Here is a 17,311-nt window from a genome sequence, read left to right as displayed (position 1 = left end):
TTTTATGCACCAGCTGTCGTTTACAAATATACACCGCCACCCCTTGTCTTACCGGAGTCAGCTGTTCCATCCTGCCGATGTAGCGTACAGTGGGGAGAATAAGTATTTGATACACTGCCGATTTTGCAGGTTTTCCTACTAACAAAGCATGTAGAGGTCTGTAATTTTTAATCCAGAAAATCACATTGTATGATTTTTAAGTAATTAATTTGCATTTTATTGCATGACATAAGTATTTGATACATCAGAAAAGCAGAACTTAATATTTGGTACAGAAACCTTTGTTTGCAATTACAGAGATCATACGTTTCCTGAATGTCTTGACCCGGTTTGCACACACTGCAGCAGGGATTTTGGCCCACTCCTCCATACAGACCTTCTCCAGATCATTCAGGTTTCGGGGCTATCGCTGGGCAATACGGACTTTCAGCTCCCTCCAAAGATGTTCTATTGGGTTCAGGTCTGGAGACTGGCTAGGCCACTCCAGGACCTTGAGATGCTTCTTACGGAGCCACTCCTTAGTTGCCCTGGCTGTGTGTTTCGGGTCGTTGTCATGCTGGAAGACCCAGCCACGACCCATCTTCAATGCTCTTACTGAGGGAAGGAGGTTGTTGGCCAAGATCTCGCGATACATGGCCCCATCCATCCTCCCCTCAATACGGTGCAGTCGTCCTGTCCCCTTTGCAGAAAAGCAACCCCAAAGAATGATGTTTCCACCTCCATGCTTCACGGTTGGGATGGTGTTCTTGGGGTTGTACTCATCCTTCTCCTTCCTCCAAACACGGCGAGTGGAGTTTAGACCAAAAAGCTCTATTTTTGTCTCATCAGACCACATGACCCTCTCCCATTCCTCCTCTGGATCATCCAGATGGTCATTGGCAAACTTCAGACGGGCCTGGACATGCGCTGGCTTGAGCAGGGGGACCTTGCGTGTGCTGCAGGATTTTAATCCATGACGGCGTAGTGTGTTACTAATGGTTTTCTTTGAGACTGTGGTCACAGCTCTCTTCAGGTCATTGACCAGGTCCTGCCGTGTAGTTCTGGGCTGATCCCTCACCTTCCTCATGATCATTGATGCCCCATGAGGTGAGATCTTGCATGGAGCCCCAGACCGAGGGTGATTGACCATCATCTTGAACTTCTTCCATTTTCTAATAATTGCACCAACAGTTGTTGCCTTCTCACCAAGCTGCTTGCCTATTGTCCTGTAGCCCATCCCAGCCTTGTGCAGGTCTACAATTTTATCCCTGATGTCCTTACACAGCTCTCTGGTCTTGGCCATTGTGGAGAGGTTGGAGTCTGTTTGATTGAGTGTATGGACAGGTGTCTTTTATACAGGTAACGAGTTCAAACAGGTGCAGTTAATACAGGTAATGAGTGGAGAACAGGAGGGCTTCTTAAAGAAAAACTAACAGGTCTGTGAGAGCCGGAATTCTTACTGGTTGGTAGGTGATGAAATACTTGTCATGCAATAAAATGCAAATTAATTACTTAAAACTCATACAATGTGATTTTCTGGATTTTTGTTTTAGACTCCGCCTCTCACAGTTGAAGTGTACCTATGATAAAAATTACAGACCTCTACATGCTTTGTAAGTAGGAAAACCTGCAAAATTGTCAGTGTATCAAATACTTGTTCTCCCCACTGTATATCCCGCCAGCTATGATATCCATGTCGTCGTTCAGCTACAACTCGGTGAAACATAAGATATTACAGTTTTTAATGTCCCATTGGTAGGATATCCTTGATCTTAGGTCGTCCATTTTGTTTTCAAATTATTGTACGTTGGCTAATAGGATTGATGGAAGAGGTAGATTACTCGCTCGCTGTCGGATCCTTACAAGGCACCCCGACCTACTTCCACGATTTCTCCATCTCTTTCTCATGCGAATGACGGGTGTCTGTAGAATATCCTTCGCGAACGAATCGTTGAAGAAAAAATATTTGTCCAATACGAGGTGCGTAATCGCTGTCCTGATATCCAGAAGCTCTTTTTGGTCATACGAGACGTTGACAGAAACATTATGTACAGAATAAATTACAAATAACGCGAAAAAACACATAATAGCACAATTGGTTAGAGGGACATAAAACGGCAGCCATCTCCTCTGGCGCCATCTTAGAGCGCATTATGGGTTCTGCACAGACCGTGTTACAGCATCAAAAGGAGTAGGGAGGAGAAGGAGACTGCCAGTGCTTAATTTGTAAATTAGGAGGTACAGGAACAAAAAGTGAGCCAAGAGGGGGGTCACCTGGGGGCTCTGAGGTACTGGAACGCATTCAAAAAGAAATCACCTTTATAATAAAGCATTTCATGCATATCATATATTTTGAGTAGTGGCATAGAGCAGTAGAGGCACTTACAGAATTTGCACATGTGGATATTTTTTTTAAGCCTACAGTGCCTTCGGAAAGTATTCAGACCCCTTGACTTTTTCCACATTTTGTTACGTTACAGAAAAAATCTTCATCCATCACCAGGTGAGTAATCGCTGTCCTGATATCCAGAAGCTCTTGTTGGTCTTAAGAGATGGTGGCAGAAACATTACGTAACAAATCAATTACAAATAACACGAAAAAACACACAATAGTACAATCGGTTAGAGGGCTGTAAAACGGCTGCCATCTTCTTCGGCGCCAATCTTCTGTGGCTTGTTTGTTGTGGTTTGAACTGCAGATTGCCACTTTAAGTAAACTACCACTTCAAGTGGTGACAGGCAGAACCACCCGCAGCCCACACCTCATTTTTGTACCACACACCAGGACCAATTGTTAATTTATTGATGTTAGTCCATACCTACACTACGTTCAAAAGTTTGGGGTCACTTAGAGATTTCATTTTTTTCTATGAAAACATACATTAAATGAGTTTGAATAGGAAATATAGCAAAACAAATAGGAAATGTAGTAATTGACAAGGTTAGAAATAATGATTTTTAATTGAAATAATAATTGTGTACTTCAAACTTTTTTCGTCAAAGAATCCTCCATTTGCAGCAAATACAGCCTTGCAGACCTTTGGCATTCTAGTTGTCAAGTTGTTAAGGTAATCTGAAAAGGTAAACCTCCCACAAGTTGGATTGGCTTGATGCGCACTTCTTACGTACCATACGGTCAAGCTGCTCCCACAACAGCTCAATAGGGTTGAGATCTGGCGACTGTGCTGGCCACTCCATTATAGATAGAATACCAGCTGACTGCTTCTTCCCTAAATAGTTATTGCATAGTTTGGAGCTGTGCTTTGGGTCATTGTCCTGTTGTAGGAGGAAATTGGCTCCAATCAAGCGCCGTCCACAGGGTATGACATGGCGTTGCAAAATGGAGTGATAGCCTTCCTTCTTCAACATCCCTTTTACCCTGTACAAATCTCCCACTTTACCACCACCAAAGCAACCCCAGACCATCACATTGCCTCCACCATGCTTGACAGACGGCATCAAGAACTCCTCCAGCATCTTTTCATTTTGTCTGCATCTCACAAATGTTCTTTGTGATCCGAACACCTCAAACTTCGATTCGTCTGTCCATAACACTTTTTTCCAATCTTCCTCTGTCCAGTGTCTGTGTTCTTTTGCCCATCTTTTCTTTTTATTGGCCAGTCTGAGATATGGCTTTTTCTTTGCAACTCTGCCTAGAAGGTCAGCATCCCGGAGTCGCCTGTTCCCTGTTGACGTTGAGACTGGCGTTTTGCTGGTACTATTTAATGAAGCTGCCAGTTGAGGACCTGTGAGGTGTCTGTTTCTCAAACTAGACACACTAATGTATTTGTCATCTTGCTCAGTTGTGCACCGGGGCCTCCCACTCCTCTTTCTATTCTGGTTAGAGCCAGTTTGCGCTGTTCTGTGAAGGGAGTAGTACACAGCGTTGTACGAGATATTCAGTTTCTTAGCAATTTCTCGCATGGAATAGCCTTCATTTCTAGACTGACGAGTTTCAAAAGAAAGTTATTTGTTTCTGGCCATTTTGATTCTGTAATCGAACCCACAATTGCTAATGCTCCAGATACTCAGCTAGTCTCAAGAGGGCCAGTTTTATTGCTTCTTTAAATCAGCACAACAGTTTTCAGCTGTGCTCACATAATTGCAAAAGGGTTTCTAATGATCAATTAGCCTTTTAAAATGATAAACTTGGATTAGCAAACACCGGACTGATGGTTGCTGATAACGGACCTCTGTATGCCTATGTAGATATTCCATTTTAAAAAATCAGCTGTTTCCAGCTACAATAGCCATTTACAACATTAACAATGTCTAGACTGTATTTCTGATCAAGTTGATGTTATTTTAATGGACCAAAAAATTGATTTTCCTTCGAAAACAAGGACATTTCTAAGTTAACCCAAACTTTTGAATGGTAGTGTATGTATTTCAGTGTCTATGACTGCCATGCGGGTATATAAAAAAACATGAAAAGTACCTGTCTAGGTCCTCAGCATCCTGCATGTTGAACAGCATGGAGGGGATGAGTTTGTCCATGTGCTGGGGCTCCCAGATGATGGCCTGAAGCTCATCGTTCACCGTCTTCCTCACCACGCCCTGCAGCCCTTTGATACCGGCCACACGGATCCTACACAGGATACACACACACACACACACACACACACAACTCTAAATACTTTATTTGAAGGATTTAAACATTTCAAAAGGTCACAGATCCAGTTCATTCGGAAAGTATTCAGACACCTTCCCTATTTCCACATTTGTGACTCAATTCAGGAAACTAGGCATATGTCGCGCATCACTACTTCACAGGAAAGGCATTTAAAAAAAAATCAAAATGTGTTTTCTTGGCAGAAATGCCTTCTGGAACTAGTGAACTTTCATATGCCTTAATAACAAACTTGTAAATACGAATACAATTGTTACATTATGAGCCTAGTTGGTTTAGCCACAGAAAAGACAGGAACCTTCCCACTAGCCATGATTGGCTGAGATAAAGGATGGGCTGGACATGCCGAGAGATGAGTTCGGATTGGTCTGCCATGTAGCACGCTTCTGTCTATAACATAAGCTGGTCAGTATCTGTAGGCAAACCTTTCTAAAGAGTCTTCAAAAAATATATATACATCACGTAGTAGAACTGCAAAAGTGTTGCTCTCCACTTTCTGGGAGGACCGAGTTTTGAAATCAGTGGAATGCCCGGTGGAAGCAGAGTGTGATAGCTAAGGAGATGGAGAAAATTATGGCGTTTGATTGCAAATATGCAGAGGGAGTCGAAAAGAGAACACACAGAAGGCTGTTGTATAAAACATATGTCTCCAGATTACATCTTCAAACTAAGGGCAACCATGGCATCCGTGACAGAGGGAGAAGCGTCCATTCATGAATACGGGTAAGATAGTCTAGCTAGCTACATTCAGATATTATACGTTTCTAATTTTGTCAGAAAGTCGTTTTCATTTCAAGTTAAAGCATACGGTTAGCTAGCTAGCTAACGTTAGCTGGCTGGCTCGCTAGCTAACATTACGTGTATGATCTGTGTAGTAATATTATTTGTATCTCAGAGCCATTTGCATTGCTAGTTATAGCCTAATGTTAGCTAGCTAGCTAACATTGAACCTGGTTTATTAGCTACCTGCAGGTTCATGCAGGGTACTAACGTTATGAGTTGGGATTATGGTTAATCGTTTAGCTTGTGGATACTGAGAACATTGAAAGTATCCACTAATGTGATACAGCATGAATGACCTTAGCCAGAAATCTAATTCGGTAAATATGGGCAAAAAAATCTGTTTGGGAGTCCCTGGTCTCCTCTCCACCTACTGTGGTCACATGATCCGGCAACGCAATAAATAAAAATAAAAAATAGTTTTAAGTCATTATTTACCGTGTTCTATACGGTTCACGGCAGGATCAACCCCCAATTTCAAAATAATCTATCTTGGTCCCCTGGGCTTCCGCTTTCACCGCCTACACTGTGTGACTAGCACGAGAACTCAGCTGCAGGGGTTGAGATTTTTATTTATTTTTTACAAATAATTACAGCAATATTGGTGGTGGGATGCTGTCTCTCGGCGGAGAGTGAATCATACAGTCATCAGTATATATTCCTGGTGTCTTTATTAGATTAAAGAAGAGCAGGCGTCTCTGGTTGAATAGGCCTCCCTTTTACATTTTTGGTGACCCATTTCTTTATGGCATGAATATCTGTGTGTGGCTTTAAAGGGATACACTAGTTCACCAAAATTACAACTTTACATATTTGCTTCCTTACTTGTCTATGGACAAAGAGAGAATGCCAATTTCCCCCAGTGAGCATAATTTAATTCAGGTGAACACTTCCTTTAAATATTTTTTTGTTACAGGTTTATTTTCAAGCCTGTCGTTATTTCCTCACCTGGTTCTGGTCTCAGGGTCTTCGTGGGTTGAGTGGCACATGGCGCTGAACTGGGAGACAAAGAAGTCGTAGCGCCGGTGGTAGGACGGTGTGTCCTCCTCGATGTTGGCAAACTTGACAAACTGTCATAGGGAGAGGGGGAGAATAGTGTAAATGGCAATTCTAATTACCCAATTAACTTATTGGAAGATCAAATATTTTATTTTGTTCCATTCCTTAGTCTTCGAGACAGGTGAGGTTTCTATATAAACCAATTTATTTTCACTATGTTATTGAAACTAACAAAAAAAAATTGAAAGAATTGTCAAAACTTAACCAAGTCAAAGGACAATTCAAGTGAATACAGTAGAGATAAGTGTTAAGTGAATCTATCAAAGACGGGATACTCTTAATCTCTGGAGGATTGGAGATTTTAAGATTTTAAGAACAGATTCCAAGCATTAATTCGTTTTATTATGACCTGAACCAACATGCTAATTTCCACCCATAACTAGCATAGAATACATCAAAGACAAAAAGACAATGGGTTGAGAAATGTCAACCTCAGGTGTGTCCATACAAAAAGGTATTACACCACACTGTACATTTCCAGCCAAAACTAAACTACACTTGCCTCACCATTCATGCAATGAGATCTCTCTACCACGTTAACCTCGAGCGATGTCACACACTCATCACTAAACCATTCCTTTTTAAAAGGGCAAGGCACTTGAGCTGATCCCAGTAGCAGACCACCGTCAAGTACGAGGCTAAATCAGCCGCTCTCGCCAACCTGACCACTAGCTGATCCCTCCTCGCCTTCGACACTTAACCTGTCCTTTGCAACCTGACAACCCTATCATCACTCCACCTGGCCGCATCGCAAACCTCCTCTGTTTGTTATTCAGCCGAGGCGGTTTCCCTGCCATACCTGGTAATTTAAGGCCATTTTCTATCCAACCCCACTTCTGGCATAATGGCTGGGAATAGGGAGTGAGAGCGAAGGACAGGCATGGAGGCGAGCCAGTCAGCACGAAGTATAGTGACCTGGCCTCTTAGTGTCCGAAGCCCCATTAGTGGGAAGAGAGAGAGAGAGAGAGAGAGCGAGAGAGAGAGAGCGAGAGAGAGCGAGAGAGAGCGAGAGAGAGCGAGAGAGAGCGAGAGAGAGCGAGCGAGAGAGAGCGAGAGAGAGAGAGAGAGAGAGAGGAGACAGAGACAGACAGAGAGAGAGACAGAGACAGACAGAGAGAGAGAGAGAGAGAGAGAGAGAGAGAGAGAGAGAGAGAGAGAGACAGACAGAGACAGACAGAGAGAGACAGAGAGAGAGAGAGAGAGGAGACTCATCCCTGTACAAAACACATGCTGACGAACGGGTAAAAGCAGCGGGTGGGTCACTGCTGTGTGTTGACGAACGGTTGCAATTCAACATAGAATAGTCGGGAAATTAACATAAAATGGCAGTTGATGTTTTGGTCCGAGGTGGTAGGACAGCCACCCGTTGGTTTTAATCGTTTGTCAGCATGGTGCGTTTTTTTCCATTAGGGGAAGTAATGATTTTTAAAACGTGTTTATTATTATTTAGGACAGTATCTTTGGAAAAGATGCATGCGATACATGACGAGGGACAGACAGAGGAAGGGCTCTGGAGTCGCCAGGGGGGATAAGTGGTACAGAGTTGACAATGTTGACAGCCACTACCACTAGACCAGTCTCCGGCAAGATACTCTCAGGGCCAGTCTCCCAGAGTCAGATTAAGCCTAGTCCTGGATCCCAAAACTATTTTAATGGAGATTCTCCATTGAAATGGCTTCTTAGTCCAGGACTAGTCTTAATATTATGTTAGCGAAACCGGCCTTTAGTCTTTAAAATGGGTGCATACCAAAGTTTATTATTGTTACATCGACAAGGGATTGGCTACTGATATCAAGATGAGTACTAAGATTAAACATCTGAATGTGAGGTGTAGGCCTACTATTTGGCCGACACATGCCCTTAATGTATAACCATGCAAATGAGCCAGAGAGAAAGTGATGGGCCTCAATGATTGTTTGGAAGGAATACCTTGTGGCGAGACCTTTTCAAACGAAATATACAAATGGCACAGATCAATTTCTTTGGCTTCCCAGAGGCTGTTAGGCAAAATACTAATGAAGAAGAAAAAAATGGAAGAAAACATAACCATTAAAAAGGACTCCTCGTTTCAAACAGCCTTGATTTACTCATAAACCCAGTAAGATTGTGTTACATAACTAGTGTAGATAATCCATTTATCCAGGGCGGCCTAGCGCTTAGAGGGGTGAGTCAGCAACCGGAGGGTTGCCAGTTCAAATCCAGGGTCCGACAGGAAAAATATGGCGGGAAGTGAGCTGGCAACTGGAGGGTGGCTGGTATCAAATCCTAGATGCTATTGCCTGCCGTTGTGCCCTTAAGCAAGGCACTTAACCTCCCCACAACAACAGCTCCCCGGGCGTCCAGTGTGGCATCTCCCCAAAACCTGTATATGTGTATGTATGTGTTTCTTTCGGAGGGGTTGGGTTAACAGTGGAAGTCAAACATTGGTTGGACCAATAAAGTGATCTTATCTTATGTAGAACACCAGGCAGTCACAGTGGAGAAGCATCGAGTCAGAGGTCAACAGCTTTCGCAGCTGTGATTTCACTGGACACGTTCCAGGTTGCAGTTTTTCTTTCTCTCTGTTTTAAAAGGAGAGTGGAGTTCAACTGATCTTCACTATATTTATTTTATTCAGACGGAGACAGCGACTAAACCAGGGGGTAGACAGAGAACGATACAGAGTCGTGGTGGGGCCAAGCTTGTAGTGTCATACTCAAGAAGACTCGAGGCTGTAATTGCTGCCAAAGGTGCTTCAACAAATTACTGAGTAAAGGGTCTGAATACTTATGTAAATGTGATATTTCAGTATTTTTCTAAACTGATTTTTTTCGCTTTGTCATTATGGGGTAATATGTGTAGATTGATGAGGAAAATGTTTTATTTCATCCATTTTAGAACAAGGCTGTAACGTAACAAAATGTGGAAAAAGGGAAGGGGTCTGAAACTTTCCGAATGCACTGTATGTGTGTCTTTCAGATGGGTTGGGATAAAAGCAGAAGTGAAATTTCGGTTGGACATAGTTTACTATTGACGAACAAAGTGATCTTTATCTGTAGTTGCAACATGAGATTGTATGCTTTTTTCCAAGTAGTCTTCATGCAGTCACACTGTGCATATCGTCTTTGTGCTCGGCCACAGAAATAATCTAGAGGAAACATTGCTATGACCTCTGCAATCAAGGATTTTCCATTCGAAATAAGATCTAAACCATTAAACAAATAAAATCTTTTTTTCCCTACATGAACAGAAAAGTAAACTAAATTAAATATGATATGGGACTTTGCCAGGTGTAAGGAAAGGAAGTAGCTCTTCAGACTTGTAGAAGTGTAGGTGTGATTTCTGAGGTAGGCTAAGGTCACAGCTCCCACTCTTCCTGTCACGATTATTCATGATGAATCTAACAGTGGGTTTCCATAGAAGAAGACGGGGTGATGAAACTTCGAAAGTCATTCATTTTCAATGGAGGGGAGCAAGGTGGGCAGGGGGGACTTTTGGGCAATACAAGCATGGGCGAGGAAGCATGAATAGAACGGGACCAAAGTTGGGGAAAGCTGAACTTTATGCAAATACTCAGTGATATTGACCAGTTGAAGCTCACTATAGCTTCCAGCCCTACTGGATTGGCTGTTGATACCTAGCACTACCTAGCCTGCTTGCACTACGAAAATAACGTGGCTATCCAAATGATCACGTTCATAGGAAACTCACTAAGGCTGCATCCTTATTTTCAACCCTTTTCCCAAAGTGTGCACTTGTCATCATGGATTTAACAATGGTGGAAACTCCCTCTAGCCAATGATTACAACAATCCAATGCTTTTAAATCCATGACAGGATGTGTGCAAGAGCACACTTTAGGAGAAGGTTGGAGAACCTCAACCTTTGGCAAGGTTCCAAAACTCAAATCAGCTTCCTTCCTTGTATCCTATTTCCTTGATCTGTAAGGAAAGTGGGGAAAGTGATAGGGTCTGAGCCTGACTATAGGCTGGCTAGGTAGTGTCCACTTCCCACTCGACATGGCGGTCATCTAGTGCTTTGTATATAAGCCAGGATAAGGACGTAAAGGACGCAAGTTTATTTTCCAGTATTTAGTCAGAGGCATCCACTTCATTGCTTTCTAACGTGGCTTTCTTGCCCCTCTCCCTAAAACAAAGACTCCCCTGTTCCTCTTATGAAGGGGGCCTCTGTTGACCATGCTCGGTCAGAAAACAAGAGCACGGTTCTTCAATGGCTAGCCCTGGAAGTGGAACAGCAATGTGGGACTACATAAGCAAACAAGGACTAAAGAGATCACACTGCAAATGACAGCCATACACACAGAGAGCAATGGAGCAGTATTGCTTTGTGAACTTCTCCTCAAACTCATTTAAAATATATTTGGTATTTCGTGCTATTTTTTGGCAAGTGACACTTTATGGAGCATGAAAATGCATGTATGAAAACACCTTAGTAAAAATACACTGCTCAAAAAAATAAAGGGAACACTTAAACAACACAATGTAACTCCAAGTCAATCATACTTCTGTGAAATCAAACTGTCCACTTAGGAAGCAACACTGATTGACAATAAATGTCACATGCTGTTGTGCAAATGGAATAGACAACAGGTGGAAATTATAGGCAACTAGCAAGACACCCCCCAATAAAGGACTGGTTTTGCAGGTGGTGACCACAGTTCCTATGCTTCCTGGCTGATGTTTTGGTCACTTTTGAATGCTGGCGGTGCTTTCACTCTAGTGGTAGCATGAGACAGAGTCTACAACCCACACAAGTGGCTCAGGTAGTGCAGCTCATCCAGGATGGCACATCAATGCGAGCTGTGGCAAGAAGGTTTGCTGTGTCTGTCAGCGTAGTGTCCAGAGCATGGAGGCGCTACCAGGAGACAGGCCAGTACATCAGGAGACGTGGAGGAGGCCGTAGGAGGGCAACAACCCAGCAGCAGGACTGCTACCTCCGCCTTTGTGCAAGGAGGAGCAGGAGGAGCACTGCCAGAGCCCTGCAAAATGACCTGTGTCTGCTCAAACGGTCAGAAACAGACTCCATGAGGGTGGTATGAGGGCCCGACGTCCACAGGTGGGGGTTGTGCTTACAGCCCAACACTGTGCAGGACGTTTGGCATTTTCCAGAGAACATCACGATTGGTAAATTTGCCACTGGCGCCCTGTGCTCTTCACAGATGAAAGCAGGTTCACACTGAGCACATGTGACAGACGTGACAGAGTCTGGAGACGCCGTGGAGAACATTCTGCTGCCTGCAACATCCTCCAGCATGACCGGTTTGGTGGTGGGTCAGTCATGGTGTGGGGTGGCATTTCTTTGGGGGGGCCGCACAGCCCTCCATGTGCTCGCCAGAGGTAGCCTGACTGCCATTAGGTACCGAGATGAGATCCTCAGACCCCTTGTGAGACCATATGCTGGTGCGGTTGGCCCTGGGTTCCTCCTAATGCAAGACAATGCTAGACCTCATGTGGCTGGAGTGTGTCAGCAGTTCCTGCAAGAGGAAGGCATTGATGCTATGGACTGGCCCGCCCATTCCCCAGACCTGAATCCAATTGAGCACATCTGGGACATCATGTCTCGCTCCATCCACCAACGCCACGTTGCACCACAGACTGTCCAGGAGTTGGCGGATGCTTTAGTCCAGGTCTGGGAGGAGATCCCTCAGGAGACCATCCGCCACCTCATCAGGAGCATGCCCAGGCATGGTAGGGAGGTCATACAGGCACGTGGAGGCCACACACACTACTGAGTCTCATTTTGACTTGTTTTAAGGACATTACATCAAAGTTGGATCAGCCTGTAGTGTGGTTTTCCACTTTAATTTTGAGTGTGACTCCAAATCCAGACCTCCATGGGTTGATACATTTGATTTCCATTGATAATTTTTGTATGATTTTGTTGTCAGCACATTCAACTATGTAAAGAAAAAATTATTTAATAAGATTATTTCATTCATTCAGATCTAGGATGTTTTATTTTAGTGTTGCCATAATTTTTTTGAGCAGTGTAACTGCTCTCATGCTCTATAAATGATTAATAAACGTGAACAAATAAATTGATGGTTATGTCACACAGTTATGGCACATTATGAATCTCTATAGAGCATGGTATCAAATCAAAATGTAATTACGTTTTTATTTTTATTTATTTATTTTTAATTTGCAAACCGTAGTCTGGGTTTTTTATGGCGGTTTTGGAGCAGTGGCTTCTTCCTTGCTTAGCGGCCTTTCAGGTTATGTCAATATAGGACTCGTTTTACTGTGGATATAGATACTTTTGTACCCGTTTCCTCCAGCATCTTCACAAGGTCCTTTGCTGTTGTTCTGGGATTGATTTGCACTTTTCGCACCAAAGTACGTTAATTTAATTTAATTAATTTGTCACATGCACGTGTTTAGCAGATGTTATAGCGGGTGTAGCGAAATGCTTGTGCTTCTAGCTCTGACAGTGCAGTAAAATCTAACAAGTAATATCTAACAATTTCATAACATATACCCATTACACACAAATCTAGTAAGGAATGGAATTTAGGAATATATACATATATGGACAAGCAATGACAGAGCGGCATGGACTAAGATACAGTAGAATATTATAGAATAGAATGCAGTATATACATATGAGATGAGTAGTGCAAGATACAGTTGAAGTCAGAAGTTTACATACACTTAGGTTGGAGTCATTAAAACTAGTTTTTCAACCACTCCACAAATTTATTCTTAACAAACTATCGTTTTGGCAAGTCGGTTAGGACATCTACTTTGTGCATGACAAGTCATTTTTCCAACAATTGTTTACAGACAGATTATTTCACATATAATTCACTGTATCAAAATTCCAGTGGGTCAGAAGTTTACATACACTAAGTTGACTGTGCCTTTTAAACAGCTTGGAAAATTCCAGAAAATGATGCCATGGCTTTAGAAGCTTCTGATAGGCTAATTGACATCATTTGAGTCAATTGGAGGTGTACCTGTGGATGTATTTCAAGGCCTACCTTCAAACTCAGTGCCTCTTTGCTTGACATCATGGGACAATCAAAAGAAATCAGCCAAGACCACAGAGTCTGGTTCATCCTTGGGAGCAATTTCCAAACGCCTGAAGGTACCACGTTCATCTGTACAAACAATAGTACGCAACTATAAACACCATGGGACCACACAGCCGTCATATCGCTCAGGAAGGAGACTAGTTCTGTCTCCTAGAGATGAACGTACTTTGGTGCGAAAAGTGCAAATCAATCCCAGAACAACAGCAAAGGACCTTGTGAAGATGCTGGAGGAAATGGGTACAAAAGTATCTATATCCACAGTAAAACAAGTCCTATATTGACCTAACCTGAAAGGCCGCTCAGCAAGGAAGAAGCCACTGCTCCAAAACCGCCATAAAAAAGCCAGACTACGGTTTGCAACTGCACATTGGGACAAAGATCGTACTTTTTGGAGAAATGTCCTCTGGTCTGATGAAACAAAAATATAACTTTTTGGCCATAATGACCATTGTTATGTTTGGAGGAAAAAGGGGGTTGCTTGCAAGCCGAAGAACACCATCCCAACCGTGAAGCACAGGGGGGGCAGCATCATGCTGTGGGGGTGCTTTGCTGCAGGAGGGACTGGTGCACTTCACAAAATAGATGGCATCATGAGGAAGGAAAAGTATGTGGATATATTGAAGCAACATCTCAAGACATCAGTCAGGAACTTAAAGCTTGGTCGCAAATCGGTCTTCCAAATGGACAATGACCCCAAGCATACTTCCAAAGTTGTGGCAAAATGGCTTAAGGACAACAAGTCAAGGTATTGACTTTGTGGCCATCACAAAGCCCTGACCTCAATCCTATAGAAAATGTGTGGGCAGAACTGAAAAACTGTGTGCGAGCAAGGAGACCTACAAACCTGACCACAAAATGTTTGACCCAAGTTAAACAATTTAAAGGCAATGCTACCAAATACTAATTGAGAGTATGTAAACTTCTGACCTAGTGGGAATGTGATGAAATAAATAAAAGCTGAAATAAATGACTCTACTATTATTCTGAAATTTCACATTCTTAAAAGAAAGTGGTGATCCTAACTGACCTAAGACAGGGAATTTTTACTAGGATTAAATGTCCGGAATTGTGAAAAACTGAGTTTAAATGTATTTGGCTAAGGTGTATGTAAACTTCCGACTTCAACTGTATGTAAACATAATTAAAGTGACTAGTGTTCCATTCCTTAAAGTGGCCAGTGATTTCAATAGGCAGCAGCAGCCTCTAATGTGCTAGTGATGGCTATTTAACAGTCTGACGGCCTTGAGATCGAAGCTGTTTTTCATTCTCTCGGTCCCAGCTTTGATGCACCTGTACTGACCTCGCGATAGTCATTTAGTTCAGCTACCTTTGCTTTCTTGGGTACAGGAACAATGGTGGCCATCTTGAAGCATGTGGGAACAGCAGACTGGGAAAGGGACAGATGGAATATGTCCATAAACACACCAGCCAGTTTGTCTGCGCATGCTCTGAGGACGCGGCTAGGGATGCCGTCTGGGCCGGCATCCTTGCGGGGGTTAACATGCTTAAATGTCTTAATCACGCGATGAACTGAGAACCCATCTGGCTGTACCGATTTCGACAGAATATCCCAAGAGAGCCATGTTTCCGTGAAACAAAGTATGTTACAGGCCTTGATGTCTCTCTGGAAAGAAATCCTTGCCCGGAGTTCGTCGACCTTGTTAACCAGAGAATGAACATTAGCGAGTAGTATACTTGGAAGCGGTGGGTGGTGTGCGTGCCTCCTAAGTCGAACCAGCAGGCCGCTCCGAGTGCCTCTCCTCCGCCGTCGATATTTTGGGTCAGCCGCTGGAATCAGTTCAGGTGCCCTGGGGAGAGCAAACAAAGGATCTGCTTCGAGACAGTCGTATTCCTGGTCGTAATGCTGGTGAGTTACCGCCACTCTGATATCCAATAGTTTTCCCCGGCTGTATGTAATGATACAAAACACTTTGAGCTAATAATGTAAAAAATAATACATAAAAAAAAAAAATACTGCAAAGTTTCCTCAAAGCTAGTCGCGAGGCCGCCATCTTCGTCGTCGGCGCCAGGGTCTATACGGTTATAGATGATTTGTAAAGCATTTATGTAGCGCTGATGAAGACTATATGAAGGCTTTATGAAGCCTTTGTAAGATGCACTTCAAATAAAGTGGGACCCAAGTCTCCATTCCTCAGTTTGGGAACCAAGTCTCCATTTCTCAGTTTGGAAACCAAGTCTCCATTCCTCAGTTTGGAAACCAAGTCTCCATTCCTCAGTTTGGAAACCAAGTCTCTATCCCTCAGTTTTGAAACCAAGTCTCCATTACTCAGTTTGGAAACTTGGGCCAGGAAGTTAAAGTAGACACTGAAAATAGAAGTAGGGCTATCAGTAGTAGTCTAAACAGCCAAAGACGGGAGGAAAGTGTGAACGAAGGCAAACACCGGTACCCCGGGTCCACACATCATAACTTTGTAGTATCCATAAGACATGCAGTGCGGATGACAGACTTTGCCCTGTGCTTATAAATATAGCATGTAGAAGCTCCCCTGTGACTCTGACTCAATGACTACATGTGTCTGTCTGCGTACCAAGTCGACTGTGCCTCTTCTATCCAAACAAACAGGGAGGATATAGATGCTTTTCAACTTTAACTTTTTGGAAAATTGTAGTGAGTTCACACATTGCATTCATTAACAGTGTGCTAAGTCGTTAAATAACTTAATACAAATATACAGAACATACACCAAACATTCGGATACATCACACATATGTATGTATTCTACCATACAATGCAAACACCTACATGCACATACAACTTTCACATTTTGTCATCTCTGAGAGGAATAGACCTATATGTATTAAAAGGTGTAAAGATGAAAGAAACATAAGCAGTTTTATGCTATAATCTGTCAGATTTTCTGTTTAGGATATGCCTACTTCCCCTAGGATTTTCATTTAAAGCTGGTGATAGGTGCTATAATTTGGTCACAAAACCAAGTGCGAGCGAACAAAACAAACATGGATGCTTAGCTAATCTTCTAACCGGCTAAAATGGGGGGGGAAACCATGAGAAGTACAAAACCAAATTAAAAAAAGAGACCAGTTTGGCTTTTTAGCCTGTGCCATATGGGAACATTCAATTAACATGGCTCTGACATAAAGGCAGTCTCTAGCCTACCACGCACACCCTCTTTCCTCTCTTTTCCTCCCTCGCCTCAGTCAGCCTCTATACCACACATAAGTAATTAATTGGCTTTCACATCTAAACTACAGACTCTGTTTCCAGGTTCAAATGAATAGGCGGCAGTGCCAGGAACAAAAACACAGCGACTTCAGTCACCTTTAGAATGTTTATGAGTAAAACATAACCACAACCTTCGGTCCACGCTGATTAGTGAAAACAATTTTTTTGCAACCCTGACCAAAAATGATCAAATAAATGTAAAATTGGACAAACACACATTGTCTCTAGTGTGGCGGAATTTGAGCAAACAATTGTTTGTAAAACTGTATGCAGTGCATCCATGTAAAACATAAATAAATGTGATGTGAGATTCTTAAAAACAGTATTTTGTGTCAGTTTGTGGATGGTAAACGCAAGAGACCACCGTTTTGAGTTGTCCTTGCTTGGGAACAGAGTGACCTTGCAGAAAAAGGATTTCGGCTTCCAGCTATTTCTCTTCTTCACGCTTCCCTCTCAAGTCTCATCTTCTTCCCTCTTTCTGTGACACACTCCCTCATTTCAGCCCTCGTTTTTTTTTTTAAGAGCTGTAATTCTGAGGACTCCTGGGAGGACAATATGGTGATGACTTGATACTGAGATAAAAAGCTCTAGACTGGTGGTTCATGTCCTAAAGTGTCTCCTTTCAA

The 17,311-nt window shown here is 42.8% G+C and overlaps 1 protein-coding gene across 2 annotated transcripts in view; it reads right to left on the bottom strand.

Moving 5' to 3' along the window:
• The window catches only part of efr3a (EFR3 homolog A), a 289,375-nt gene that overhangs the window by 149,479 nt on the left and 122,585 nt on the right, over window positions 1–17,311 (bottom strand). For both annotated transcript variants that reach the window (XM_084139708.1, XM_084139709.1), the window contains exons 6-7: window positions 6,338–6,459; window positions 4,418–4,567 (exon numbers count right to left, since the gene is read on the bottom strand). In XM_084139708.1, the coding sequence (XP_083995834.1) occupies window positions 4,418–4,567; window positions 6,338–6,459 (272 nt within the window). The remainder of the gene's footprint in view (window positions 1–4,417; window positions 4,568–6,337; window positions 6,460–17,311) is intronic.

Source organism: Coregonus lavaretus, assembly GCF_964263955.1.
Source record: "Coregonus lavaretus genome assembly, chromosome: 23".
Lineage (NCBI taxonomy): Eukaryota > Metazoa > Chordata > Actinopteri > Salmoniformes > Salmonidae > Coregonus > Coregonus lavaretus.
The sequence above is the reverse complement of the archived record's forward strand: the minus strand, read 5'-3'. Positions and strand labels throughout refer to the sequence as shown.